Genomic DNA, 14,817 nt, shown 5'->3' on the forward strand with positions numbered 1-14,817 from the left:
ATCAAGCTTTCTGCTTACAAAAAAAAAAAAACCCCAAACCCAAAAAAACCAAACAAAAGAAAACAAAAAAAAAACCCACACCAACAAAAACCCCACAAAAAACTAAAATAAAAAAAACCCCACCAACTTTACTTCAGTTCTTTTACACAAAAATCTGGTCAAAAGAATGAATGGGAAAAGAAGAAGAAAAAAACCCTCAACTGGTGTGGGAGCAAAATATAAAACAAAGTTAATGTGTGACTTTCATTCAAACAGTCTATTCTTTGCATGATTGTTTGGGGCTTTGGGGGATTAACCAAAAAAGAAAAAAATTCTGCTTGTTCAGCCTGATGTTAATGTTGGTGCAGTACTTTCATTAGCACAAAGATTTGCTCACATGCCCCTCTAATACCTTCCACCTTCACAGCTGCAGTATTCTAGGGTGCAAATGCAGTTCTCTCTGGCAAACAGAACTTCATCTGATGTCATCACGTGCAGGTAGCTTGACTTGGAGAACACTAAATTCTGTGCAGGTCAGGTTCAAAGCACTTGAGGATAAAGAAATATATGTAATTATTATTATTACAGTTCTATACCAAGCCCAGATAATAAGAAAAGGAATTAGATGTCTTATCCTCGACTGCATTTGACTGTATGGTTAGAGATCAGTGACATCTTGATTAGGAAACAAGAATGATATGAATCAAGAGATTCAAAATTAATCAAGAAGATGTGACTCACAGTGAATCAAACATGAACAATATGAATTGTGCTCCATGTTAAGGAGTTCCCTGATTGTACCAAGCTCCAGCAGGAAAGCTGAGACCAGAGGGAACCTCTGGGTGAGGAGCAGAGGGGACAGACCTCCTGGAAACGGGGCAGCTTCTCACAGCATGTCCAACCAGGAGGAGGCTGCGAACAGGACTTCCTACAGAAAACTGGCAGGAGTGTCCTTCTATTCAGCCCTGATTCTTATGGAGCATTTCAAACATCCAGGCATCTGCTGGAAGGGTAATACAACGATGACCAGTCAATCCAGGAGCTCCTTATATTGCACAAGTGATAATTCCATCATGTGAGTACTGGAGGGGACAGCTGAGGATTACACTGACCTTGACTTCCAGTGCTGAATGTGGTCATAGTATCAGCCTAGATTTATTTTCTGTCACCATTATTAAATTCCAGATCCAGAACAAGGCTGGGAAGGTAAGATACAGAATTACTCCGGATTTCAGAAGAAGAAACTTCAGTTTACTGAGTTGCTAAATAAAATCCCTTGAGATGCAACCATAGCGTGGAAATGTGCCCAGAAGTTCTGAATGATTTTTAAAGACAACTTACTGAGTAGCTCAGCAAAAAATTATCCTGTTGTGCAGGAAGATGGAATTTCAGCAGAATACTTAATTGGCTACAGAAGCATTTTCTTAACGAAACCAGAGGCAAAACGGGAACATACAAGAGATGGACATGAGGGTCAGTACCCATTTCCTGAAAAAACTGGCCAGTGGGATTGTAACACTGCTGTCTGTGACAGCTGTCTAGACTGGGGAAGTCCCCAGTGTCTGAAAAAGTCTAACACCTCATCTATCTTTAGAAAGGCGAGAAAGAAACTATCTGCTGATCACCATCATCTCGGTCACTAGAAGATCAGGGAGTGTGCCCCTCTTGGGGTCCACTTCTAAGGCCACAGAGGCCAAAAAGGTATTTGGGAACAAGTAATATGGACTTACTGATGGCAAATCAAATTTGACTGACCAGGCTGCTTTCTAAGATGAAATTACTGAATGTGTGAAGATGAAAGTGCTGGCTGTAATGTACCCTGTACGGTTTTGACACCATCCCACATAATGTCATTTGGAAGCTTAGAGGATGTAGGCTAGAAAAACAGGTTGAAAGAGGGACTGAAAACTCTCTGGTCATGCCTGACAGGTCACCAGCAAGCAGAGGTGCACCCAAGGGGTCAGTACCAAAATCCACACTGTTCAGTATCTTCATCAGATACCTTGATGGTGACACAGTCAGATTTGTTGATGACTTAAGTTGTCTGCACTGACAAACGGCAAAGCTTCAATGAAGAGGCTCCTTTATATACTTGAGATCTGGGCCAACAGACACCTCATGATGTTCAACAAGGAAACATGATCTGTTCCACGCTGGGAAGCACCTCGCTGAGGAACCATCCAGGTTGAAAGGAGTTGGGGATTACAGAGGGCATAAGGCCAAATGTGTCAATTTGGAAAGGGTCCAGTAAAGTGCTGCTGAGATCATCAGAGGCCTGGAGCAACATCAGAGGGGCTGAGGGAGCTGAGCCTGTTTAATCTGATCAAGGGAAGGCTAAGGGCTGCTGGAACAGGGTGGCTATATAGAAAAGAGTCAAACTTGTCTTCTTAGTGCTAAAGGCTGTAGGAGTGGACATATGCTGAGGTCTGGACAGGACATGTTCACTGGGAGGGCAGGGTAACCCTGAAACAGATTGCCCAGAGGGGCTGTGGAACTTCTTCTCCAAAGGTGTTTCAAGATTTAGCTGTAGTGTTGCTGACCTCATCCACTGTTGGTCACAGTCCCATTTCAAGCAGGATGTTGACCTAGATGAACTCCTTGATTCTAGAAGTAATTAAACAAAATGATAAAGGTATGAAATGATAGACAATATGATTCTAAATAAGATTAAGTGGATTCATTTCCAACTTGCAAGAAGGTAACACCATTTCATATTTTTCACAAAATATGTGATACAGTGATTCCTGAGTAACATTTTTAAAAACTCCAAAATCAGGGCAGCAGTATGCAACAAGGAGGAAAGACTGTAACCCAAAGAGTCAACTTGATCATTTGCAGGGGCACACTGGAACCATAAGCTTTCCAGTGCAGCCAAAAGCAAGCTCAGACACATAGAATGATGAAAGACTCACAGCAGAAGAGAGCCCATGCTGAGGAGCAGAGGTGAGGGAAAGGACTTGAATATAGGCCAATTATGCTGCAGTAAATTATGTCACCTCTGACACTGACCTTCATGGGCTGTTCTGCTGGCCACCTCCTGAGTGGGACACAAACGAACAGGAGTGAGTCCTAGAGGGTACAAAACATCTTACAGTACGAGTTGGAAACATTTCAGGATGGTATTTTCCCAAAGGTGAACACAGTGGAGATTGCTGCACGGGTCTGAAGAGACAATCCCACATTTCTCAACAACACAGGGGCAAAACTGAGTTTTGCTTCTTCTTAGTTGGAAAGAAAAGAGCTTTTATGGGCACTTTGATGTGTTTTCCTCCATCTCCTACACGAAGGCAGAGCTCTACAAGCCCATGTCCAGCCCGCCAAGCCTGTGCCAAGCCCTCCAAGCCCTTGCTCCTGCCTCTGCCCCAGCACTGGGTAGGAAACTCAGAGGACTGTGGGCAAGGGCCGCAGGGATATGGTTTTACCCCTGCAGAACTCCTTTCCCACTTCCAGGAATTTGCTTTCCTGAGCCATCTGTCTGTTCTACCCTCACCCAACACAGTTTGGTCTCTACATATTTAGACAAGGAACACAGACTCAGCATCTCTTAAAGCTTCCCAAAAGCTGGAAGTCGAAGCTAGACCAGCTGAAACAGGAGACAAGCCACAGTTATGTCCACAACATTTATATGAAATAAATAACTGTAATTAACTATTGAAATAAATTAATGGTGATTGGTGAGCAAATGCTATTAAATTGAGTGTATGTTTGTCCCAAAACCTGGTGGTTTCTGCAGCTATTAGGCTTGAAACATGACTTATCTCTGGGTAGGCTAGGCGGGAGGTCATCTAGATGAGGACTCTGGGTCTTTCCAGCCTTAAATTCTGTGGCTCTGTGGAAATGATGTGTCAGAGGGTTTTCCTCATCGTAGCCAGACTGAGAGCTTGAAATCCACATGGTTACTGACAACTCCCAACTGTCAGTAAAGCTGTTTTACAGAAAGTGTTACATGACTGATGTCTCTACAACTGCACTTTTCCAAACAGATGGGGGGAAAAAAAAGGCACCGGTCTCGAATCAAATTAGTCTTGATGGATTATGCAAAAGAAACTTAACACATGCTCCACATTTTGAGAAACTTCTAAATATAACATCTCCATTGAAAACACAGTATATGACAGTGCTAAAAATACATAAATACACATTTATAAAACTATTTTCACATTACAGAATGAGGATTACTTCAAGGGGCTGGAAAAATTATATTTTCTTGAGGCAGGAGCCCCATGTCAGGGTTGCCACACCTTGTTTAACCTCACAGATAAGCTCATTTTTGAAAGCTTACTGTTTGACTTCTCAAGGTTTGTCTCTATGGGACACAGGGCAAAGATAAAAATGTTCCCATTGTAACTGATGGTGTAATTGCATTTAGAAATAAAAAATCCATGACATTATGGAAAAAAATTAAAATAACACACAAGAGAAAATATGATATTTAAATTCTGTTGCAGCTGGAAATGTACTGTAATAAAGAACTAACAAGTGAGTCTTGGTCAACACTCTGGGTTTTTTTCATTATAATTAGACAGGGTATAATTTTATTTTACTAAAGTAGTTATACTGGTAAAACATTTACTGTACATGCAGTTTTACTCACATTAAGGTATGATGCATCACCATTTCAGGAAAGAGATACAGCAATGTAAGAGTAACACACTAGCAGACCTATGTACCTCCAAGTAATTGTAGTGGTTTAAACTGAGCCATGCAGTTGGGAACACGCTGTGTACGTTCAAATAGGTTCTTGGAAAGTTAGAGTGATATTCTGAAGATAATAAGTCTTTTGCAATTACTTGTAGACATTAATAAAAAAGCAGTCTCAGAGACAGGATTCACAGAATAAAAAATCCAGAATCGTTATTTGCATGAACAAAAAAGGCAGGAATTTTTTCTGAAAAATTTCAAATTACACCAGTAAAACAGGCCCTGAAATATATAGCAAAAAGGGCCTGTATAACAGAGGAATTATTTTCCCAAGAAAATTACATTTGGATTCATTTATAGCCATTTTGGTACTCCAAGTGATTAAAAAAAAATCACATCTCTAGGTTCTTTACTCCATGTAGAACCTGCTTTGAAAAAAAGACCAATGACAACTTCCTAATTACAAATTTGAGAGCAATTTTTAAAATAAGAGAAAGAGTGTCCCATGTAATCATCAAAAAGAATTCTCATCGTTTCAGGAACAACAGCAAAAAAATTCAGCTGTAGCCTCCTAGCTGGTACACGGCCAGGGAGTTTTCTTTGGTGAGACTGTGGCAGCCAGAAGAGGCATAAAAATCATTGCAGCAGTAGATGTTAAGAACACTAGCACGAGGGACAATTTTGTTCCTCTTGTCAGTGAAGAGGCCAGGCCATCTTACGTGGCTCAGTGAAGACTAGTGTGGCTCTGTGAGAGTGGGAGAAGAACGTCCATTTCTCCACAGGGAACAGCCAGAGTACCACTGTGGCGAAAGGCACCTGCCGTTCTTGCAACAACAGAATTGTAACTGGGGGCACTGAAATAATATTAACTAGTGCTTAAGCAGTGCTTTTTTTTGGTCTTCAGTATGTTTTACAAACATTAATTTGATTCAGCACTGGCTTATGGCAGCTTGCAGCAGCAGCCAGATGGGGCTCGCTGCCCCACCAGGCACCCACACGACTTTGCAGGGACGTCTGTACGGTGGGAGGTGCTGCCTGGGAGAGGACCTTGTTCAGGCATGTGCTGAGTCAAGGTATTTCTCTGGCAGCCTGTACTGGCAGAACAATTATAGTGGCCAAAGAGTTATTTATAACTGTCCTCCCACAACAGGATTCTTGAGGGAGGATGTTGGTATGAGCACTTCTATTCCATGTGCACACACAGCTACACACACTGCAGCTCTGTCACTATTCAATGCATGCAGACTACTCCTCTGACATAAGTCCCAGGGTTTATTTTCCAAGGAGGTCACTTTTACAGGGGGAAAAAAGAATGCAGCTCCAACCACAGTCAGTCCACACCTCATGTGAAAGCCTGGAGGCCTCCCCACAAATTGCCATAACTTCTTCATGAACTCATCAGGACTGACAGCATGGTTAAGCCTCTGACCATACAAACAAACCCTAATGCTAATGTGGCTTCACACACTTTGGCTTGCTTTAGACTCACCTCCTCTCAGGAAACAGCCACCATGCAGCTTCAGAAGCCCATATAGGAGTGGGGAGAAGGAAACTTTTTCTTGAAAAACTCAGGGATCAAACTTCTCACCCTGCAGGAAAGCTACCCCCACCGGATGCAGCCAAGCCTCGCTCCCTGCTGACTGCAACCCCTTCAGTTGCTCATGTGGAACTTACAAAATCAGATCAGTGCTTAACCAGTTTAACTAGTAATCTACCACAGGTGAAGATTTACTTCCATAGTATTCTTACTTTCTTGTACTCTACAATATCGATGAACCAGTTAGAAAAAAGAAAGAATCTGAAACTGCGATGACAAATGCCTCATCTGCAAAATGCAGTGGCATGTATGGGGCCTCCAGCAGCAGCATGTCTTCTTTATTGTCCTGGCTGGGAGCAGGCTGATAGGAACAGAAACAGTCCTTAGGCACTCCAGAATGTCTGCCTGTGAGTTTATTTTCTTTGTTTTGCAGTTTCCAATGCAAGCGTGCAGCCTGCCTGTCTGCTGCGAGAAGGCTCTGCAGCATAGGAGACACTGCTTCTAGCACTGAGGTTTTGTACATTTTCTTTTTGCAGCATATCCCTGTGCAGGGGGAAAATGTGCATTTTGCTCTTTGTGCACAGAAAATGTAAAGAAACTGGGAAAACATTATAGGGTTTTTTACTAACTCTCTCAACAAGCCGACATAATGGTAACAGAAGACCAAAAGCAAAATCTCCATGAGAGAGAAAACAAAGCCTGTCTCTCTTCTGACTTGAATCTCAGGGTCCTGCCAGGCAGGCATGATGCTTCACACATTTAAAGATGCAAAGCACATAATAGGAGCTGTATCATAGGGGAAATAAATATGTCTGCATGCATTTCAAAGAAGCTAGGCCAAGCACAAGCCTTTCTCCACCGTTTTCCTTCGATACGCAAATCTCTTTCTTTATGTACTACCACAGTGGTAGAAGGAGGAGCTGCAAAAGGGAGACAGGTGACTGATTCAAAAATTAGGATTCAAAACCTCTTGCACACAGACTAGAGATGTAATCTTTTGTATTGATGGCACTGAATTAAGAAGGTTTCATTCATGGTGATTCTCAATTTATTTCAGCTACACAAACACTGGTTTGCTTTGGGGGTTCAGAGAAGCGGGAAAGATTTCATAACTCCACTGTGTCAGAGTTTGACAGCTGGTTTTCATTCCAGACAACATAATGGATGTACTGCAGCTATCAAGGTGCCAGTATCAAAGAACCAGCAGATATGTTGCCCTTCAAAATTATTTTTATTCTAAGATTCATGTGCTTTATTGTACTTTCTTTAAAAAAAAAAGAAAAAAGAGGGGGAAAAAAATCCTTCTTCTTGGTGGCACTAAAATTAGCAATGCCTAGAATAGATACCAAAATTGTCTTCTCCCCCATTTATTTTGCTCAGATGTGAATGACGCTGCATGGAAAAGGAGCATATTAGTCTCATTCTGCCGGAAAAACAAGCACATTACATTGCTGAAATGTCAAATTTCCACCATGCATTTGATAATAGACTGTGTGCTCAGTTTCTTGCATCCGTTGTAGCAGCTCACTGACGATACGCTCTGCCCCTGCCATCAGCCAGCTGCCCTTTGGATTGAATTGCTTCAGCCAACTGGGGCTTTACCAGTCGTCCTTTCAGGTGTGGCCTGGCCTGTCAGATGACTGGGTATTTCAAAAATAGTTAATACTTCTTTTAACAACAGAATTCTACACCTGACTGATCTTTTTAAATTTTATTATCCCATAATTTTCCATCTTGCGCTCTTCCCACAAAGATTTTGGCTACCGTGACAGGTGAAAGGTCACACCTGGACATCATCCATCACCGCGGCATTTTCCCTGCACTGCGATTGCACGCGGGGCTGTTTGTTTTGCAGGCTGTGGTAAGCAGGTAGGAACAGCTCCAGTGAGAAGGGCTGTGTGCTGCCGATGCAGGTCCCCAGATGACTTCCATCATAATTTTGTCATGAAATGCCCTGACATTAAGTTTCAGTCTGTTTCAAATTATACCAAATGCACATAAATCTCATTTGAAGTGGTCCTCCTCAGACACAGGCTGTGACAAGCTCAGGGTGAGGAGAGCTACATAATTAGGAAGGATTGTTATATCCTAGTTATCATTTGGGAAAAAAAAGAAGAAAAGTACTTAGAGTACCTTTCTTCAACTCAGTTACCAAAAACCAAGACTGGAAAATATCAGTGATCATACACATCTTCTCTGGAAACTCTGGAGAGGAACTGGCTTCTAGAAATACTTTCCCTCAAGCTGTAGCCTTGTGAAACTTGCTTGTCTCCAGAATCTTACAGCAGTAGTTGAACTCTCAAGCTATGCTGTCATCTGCCTGGGTTTAGACACACTGCTGCTGCAGGCTAGAAAATAAACGTGGGGTCAGTACCCAAGGGATGAGTGTGTAAGAGGAGAGGAAGGAGCCTGTATCAGTGAGAAGTGACCCACTTAAAGAGCCCCAGCCACTGCCTGTTTCTCTTCCCCCACCTTGCCCCCTCCTCAAGCAGCATGGGATGCCACGTTGTGCAGAAAAAGCAGTGAAGGAGGAAGACTAACACACCTCCAGGCACCAGAAAGTAGTCAGCATCTCCAGGAACAGGAAGGGCTTAAAGAAGCAGTGAGCACAGAGAAGATGTTACCAGCTTGATGGAGGAAAGAAGCACTGTAAGAAAACAAGAAAGAAAAGTGGACAAATTAGCTGAATAAATTTTCTGGTGAAAACAGCTGGATGAGCATCTCTGGAGACTAAGAAAAACTAGAAACAGAATGGAGAGATCATCATCTGTCCATGTTTATAATGATGACAGATATGACAACCCATCCAATGCAAGCATTCCCATTGTGCTGTGGCACTTTCTCTTCCCAGAACAAAGCTCCTTGGCAGTTGCATCGAGGACAACAAAAAATTGACGTTTTACTGCTGCCTCCTGTGTTTTTATTTACTGTTTGCTGTTTCTTTTTTGCTTTTGTATTTTCATTTTTTCCTGTTTTGGTGATGATCAGTAAAGAGCATTACCGGCAACACTGCATTGCCTGTGAGCAGGCACAAGAAAATTTTTTGCTGCCTTACAGTTTCTTTCACAAGCTGGATCCTCTCAGAGGCTTCATAGCAGCATTTGTCCCTCATCAGGTGTCACGTAAGACACCTCCATTAATAGCCAAGCCAAAAACGTTTCATTGCAGTGTTTCTGTAGCCCAAAGGGTCTGTACTAACTATGTTATTCAGTTTTGTGCTCATGCCTTTGGTTAAATCCTGATCTGTATGATTTGAGAGTATAGTCTCTCTCTTCCCCCTTCACTCCAATACATTGCCAATGCAGATATTTCCATCACACTGTAGGGAATATCCCACCAAGTACCAATTATATATCAATAGCAGGTATGAGACCCATGACAGAAGTTGTATTACCACCTAATCTCTACTCATCTTTGTATTTTGCTGACCACTGTATGAGTAGCCATGTAAAATACCTTGTCCCTCTGGAGGGAAGAGCAGGAAAAATAACTGGCACCTAAGTACTCCCTTCAGAAGTTGAGCAACTGTGTTTTGAACTTAAAATAAATGAGTTATTGACACTTCCCTGGATAGTGGTTTCCACTCCTGAGAAAAGCTCCACTTTGTCCCTGACTACCATTCATCCACACCCCTCGGTCTCAGGCTGCACAGGATGGGGAGGGTAGCCCAGGCTGTCAGTGGGCTGGCAGCCTGCCATTGCAACTCACAGCCACAAAAAGGACTTCAGAAGGGGCCCTGGGAATTGCAGACCAGGAAGTTTGCCATCCATCCTTACTAATGGCAGGAGGGTCTAAAAAATTAAAGTAGACAAAGATAAACATGATCTGTTGGGAACAAAGCAGTGTGGCTTCTGCAGAGAGAAACCCTGCCCCACCAACCCACCACAGCCCTCACAGTGCACCAGAAAAGACAGAGAGTGGGTGCAGCAGACACAGAACTGTCCAGTTTTGAAAAACTTTTGATCAGGTTCTATACCAAAGCTTATCAGAGAAACTAACTCACCACATGATGGGAAGACTCTACAGATAAAAAATTGGAGGCAGGACATGAAGCAAAAGATAAGGCCTAACAGCCACTTTTCAGGGTGGAAAACAGGCATCAGCAAGATCTCCACATTTTGGGATTTATGGCAGGACTGGCTTTACTCAACATTTTCAGTGAATACCCGAACAGGGGAGTGTACAACAACAGCTTGCATGTCACAAAGGTCTTTCAGGCAAGTAGCTCTAGAAGGACTTCATAAAATTGAGTGAGTTGGCAATGGCTCTATAAGCAGACACTAGAAGAGTTAGGCAGTGATGAGTTCTAACATCCAAACCCAACCACTGGGGATGCTGGGGGAATGCAGAGAGGACAGGCTCACCTGCTCTCTGTAGGCACCACTGTCAGACTCAGGGCTGGATGGACCACTGATCTGATGCAGCGGTTGATGCCTTACATTCTTGATTGTGCTCCAGCACACCATCCCAAGACACTTCCCAGTTTCAGTGCACACTGTGATGGAGCAAATTCCCAGCCTGGCACTAAGCCTGAGATGTAAAAACCCATGGAGACCAATTGCTTCAGTCCCCAAAGTACTGCCTATTCCATCCACGTCCTCCTAGTAGCTGCCCAGCTGGCAGGCTGACCTGCCAGGCACACTAAATATAAACCCCTTCACGGACCACAAAACAGTTAAAAAGAGAAGGAATCAGATCCTGCAGATGTGCTTTTGCACACGTGCATTCTCTCACTTCCTCCTTCCCCAATATCAGACATTGCGGAGTAAAGGTCCGTTCAAAACCGACAAACACTTGACTGGAGATGCCGTCCTTCAGCTCTTCATCGTTCTGTGGATTTCTCTGGGGTTTGATGAGCATCCTTTTAAGGTCCAGGATCCCTCACCATCCCACTTTTCCTCTTCAGCCTCCCGGTGCAGGAATGCCAGTCCCTGGGCCGGGGAAGGGGGGTGCTTTTCGTGAGTAGAGGCTGCCGGGGCTCTGCCTGTTCCTCCACAGCCCGGCCGCGGAGTTGGTAGGAGTGGCTCAACCAGTTCCGTAGCCACACTTTTGGCAGCCAAACTCTGCCTGATTCAGTTCCAAAGCCCAGTCTGCCTTCTACCACGCCAGGGATCTCTGACTCCACGCAGCAGGTCCCTGTCCGAAACACCTCTAAGGAAAGGAGCCGAGCCCCCGCCGCGCTCCGGCTGCGCGCTGAGCCCCGCGCCCGGCGCGGAACCGGGGCTGGGAAAGCGAGATCAGGGCAGCAAGATGTAGCAGCATGTGAACCCTGTCAGCCCTCCGTGCTGTGTGCCTCCTGCACGGACAGGTAACGGATGAATTCTCTGGGCCTCCCAGCTCCTCCCGCTTCCCCCGTTGTTTGGGCTGTACTCTGAAGCCTTTCCTGCATTGCGTCCCATTTTTCCAATGCCCAGTTCCATGATCTCAGAGATCCTTGAGCTCACTTTACCGAGGGAGGACTGATGAGCCCAGACCGAAGAGAGACCTCTGCTACCACTTAGAGGAGCTGCATCCCAGCTCCCCTCCCCCAGCCCCTTCAACACCACCTACACAGCAATCCATCAGCATCACCCTTGGAGCATCTGGGGGCAACATGTAATTAGGAATGATGCTGTCTGCCATTTATAGACACACTACTGCAGGGAAAGGCTGGTGAAAGTAATACCCACCGACAGACATACCTCAGAGCGTGCATCGAACATTAATGGGGAAAAGTAATGGAAAGGTGGAAGAAAGATACAGAGAGGAGAGGGAAAGATGAAAGCAGCAGTGTAATCCACACAGCTTTAACCAAAGCAGTCATTAAAATATCCTCTCAGTGTGGTTGTGACGTAGTTGTATGATAAAAGTTTATTTGAATAAATAAATCAATTCCGTAAAATAGGAGCATCCTCTCTTGCTGGGTAAGTAGAGCAGCATTTACTCCATGATTCCTTTACTCAGATACAACCCAGCAGAAACTGCAGGCATCCACACACTGCATTACCTATGCACAGGACATCATGGGGCCCATGGTGTTTTTCTCTCAAAGTCTTTTACTGCAAGAGATCTTATTTGAGATTTGCCTGACAGCTGATACTGTGTGTCTCAAGCATGCCTGCTCCTCAGTTTGGGAATGTTTCTTTTCAATTATTTCCTATTTTGAATCACCATCTTAATTTTTTTTTAAGTATTTGAAAACTTGGTTGTGCTTATCATGACACTGTAAGTATTTAATATGCAGGTTGTGTGTTCACTCTGGAGCATACATCAGCCTATTGTCACAGCAAAAAACAGCTGTTTGTGAGATGCTGTAACAATTCTGCCAACACTCAGTAACTAGCCTTGGATAAAGCAAAGTCAAACAAAAGGAGTGTGAAATATGACAAGCAGTGTGTGGAGTGGTAATTCAGAAGGGCTGAAGGAGATGTGAAGAGTAATAATAAAAACAGGGGACAAATTATTTAAGTGCATCATGACTTGGAATCAAGGAACAGAGGGAGTATGTGAGGACTGGAAAAACATTGGAAGGGGCTAAAGTAGAGATTCCTGCATTTGTTCCACAGAAAAAAATCATGTAGGAGATATGTGCATCAGTGAATTTCAGTTAAAGAAATGAAAGGGGGGGGAAGAGACAGAGAAGAGGTAAGGTAATCCAGAAGACAGTGACTGAACCACTATTTTGCTCAGTAGGAGAAAGGGAAGGAAGCAAATGGACCAGCTGCCCACTTAGGGCACAGCAAAATGGCAACAGACGACAGCAAAGACCTGAGTTCTGTGTTTTTGGGGCTATGGCAGATGCTCTTCTAATGGAAAGTTTTTCAACTGCCGTATGAAGCCAGATCAATTCTCTCCATTGCTTTGTTCTTTCACTTGGTTTGCTCATCTGCAGCAGTAGAACTGGTGGCAGTTAAACAGGATGGAATTTATATCAGGCTTAGAAATTGTACTTGCTGCCTACGGTTTCCCTGCGGAACAGCTTCGAATTACACCACACTTGTGTGAAGTTGCAGAGTTTTGTCATCTAACCAGCCCACCAGTCCAGAGTACATAATGGGAGCTGCACCATTGTCATCTGACTCCCATATGCCCCAGCCTGGAACCTTCTGCCAGTGCACAGCCACCCTCAGATCAACAAAAGCTTTTGCCTGGCTCAGGGTTTTCAGGACCAGCTCCCCAGACAAGTAGGATGGCCTGTCTGCACCATTAGCTGACTAACAACCATCTTTTATCTATTCTTCATGTGTCTATCACCACAGGATTCCAACACCACTAGCACCACATTTCATTCATCTGCTACAGATTGGAATGAACATTCAGCTGAAGTTTTATTAATTTACTTGTGGATTTTCATGAATTACCTTTTAGTTTTGTGGATTTTTGCAGTTCCTTCAATAGTTATTGCTTAGGCGTTTTCACACTATGATCCTGAGAGGTGACTTAACTCTGTATGAAAGATGTCTAGCTCTGTTCATTTGGACTGCTCACATTGAGGGGAAGGGAGATGTATATCCTTCTTTCAAGATTCAAATAATATTCATTGAGATTACAGAAAATTACTTGTGGCCTCAAAGAAGAAGGAAAAAATCCAGATTTTAGATTGCTTTTGTAGTTTTGTGCCCTTCCTTTAGGTGTGCAATGATGTAGCTCTGTCTGTTTTCACACAGAAGGAATCCAGCTGAGAGCATGTTTTATTATAACTCCAGATGATGTTCAAGAGGATGAAAACCTCATTTTTCTCAGGTGGTCAGAGAACAATTCCCAGTAAACTGACATTCTTTCCTCTCTGATCTGAATTCTGCAGAGGAATTCAAATTGTTTATAAGCCATGTGAAAGATGTTTAAAAAAAAAAAAAGGATGGTCCTAGACTTTACATTTTCAATTACTTTTCAATCTCTTAAGAACAGTCATTTAGGTCAGAGTAGTTAAACTGCTATAAAACAGCTGCTAAAGCACTCTTCTATTGTAAATTAAATGGCAATTTTACCAAACATTTGCATTGCACGACTACATTAGAATAAACACAAATCCGGATTTTAAAAAACACTTAGGAGAGGAAGGGCTAGGCCTAAAGTAGTGATTCATGAGCTCATGATAATTTGAGTCCTTGGCAAAAATTTTAACAGATTTTTTTACTAGTAGGTCAGGCATGATATTAAAAAAAACACAAAAATAAGGGGAGATGGTCCAAACTGGAGCTCTGGAGCTCCACACCTCAGAGGGAAAGCCAAGATTCTGCTCTTGCTGTCAGTCAGGATGATATATCACAGGCATAGCTGTAGCTTCTGAAATGGCAGCTTCTTAAAACATAGTCATCAAAGCAGCTCATTTTCTTCAGTTTAACCAAGGGAATTATCAGAGGAAAATGAGTTATGGTCACCTATACATTGATGGCACTGGTGAACAGTAACAACACTTAGCACTCATAGCAGTTTTCAACTTCAAAGCATTATGAATGTCACCCCTGGGACATCCTGAGGAGGTGGAAGTCCTCACTGTGCCAGAGCCAGCCAGGTAATGTTGGTGCACTGATGCCAAGTGGACATGGGATGGAGGCAGGGAGAAGAACTTGTAATCTCTCTGCCCTGTAGACAAATGCTCTGGGTATGGATATACTCTGTCTTTTCTAAGGCAGGGTGGGGTCTTAATCCATGCAAATTAAGGACAGATTTCAGTTACC

At 43.3% G+C, this 14,817-nt stretch overlaps 1 protein-coding gene across 3 annotated transcripts in view; it reads right to left on the reverse strand.

Annotated features, from left to right (window-relative positions):
• Window positions 1-2,847: 2,847 nt before the first annotated feature.
• Window positions 2,848-14,817, reverse strand: part of SPAG6 (sperm associated antigen 6) — a 52,658-nt gene continuing 40,688 nt past the window's right edge. For 2 of the 3 annotated variants that reach the window (XM_048295254.1, XM_048295239.1), the window contains one exon: window positions 2,849-8,804. In XM_048295254.1, coding sequence (XP_048151211.1) covers window positions 8,723-8,804 — 82 coding nt within the window. In that variant the 3' untranslated portion in view covers window positions 2,849-8,722. Of the gene's footprint in view, window positions 8,805-14,817 lie in introns of all 3 variants that reach the window. The other variant, XM_048295261.1, reaches the window with a different exon arrangement.

The sequence above is a fragment of the Corvus hawaiiensis genome, chromosome 1, assembly GCF_020740725.1.
Source record: "Corvus hawaiiensis isolate bCorHaw1 chromosome 1, bCorHaw1.pri.cur, whole genome shotgun sequence".
NCBI classification, from domain to species: domain Eukaryota; kingdom Metazoa; phylum Chordata; class Aves; order Passeriformes; family Corvidae; genus Corvus; species Corvus hawaiiensis.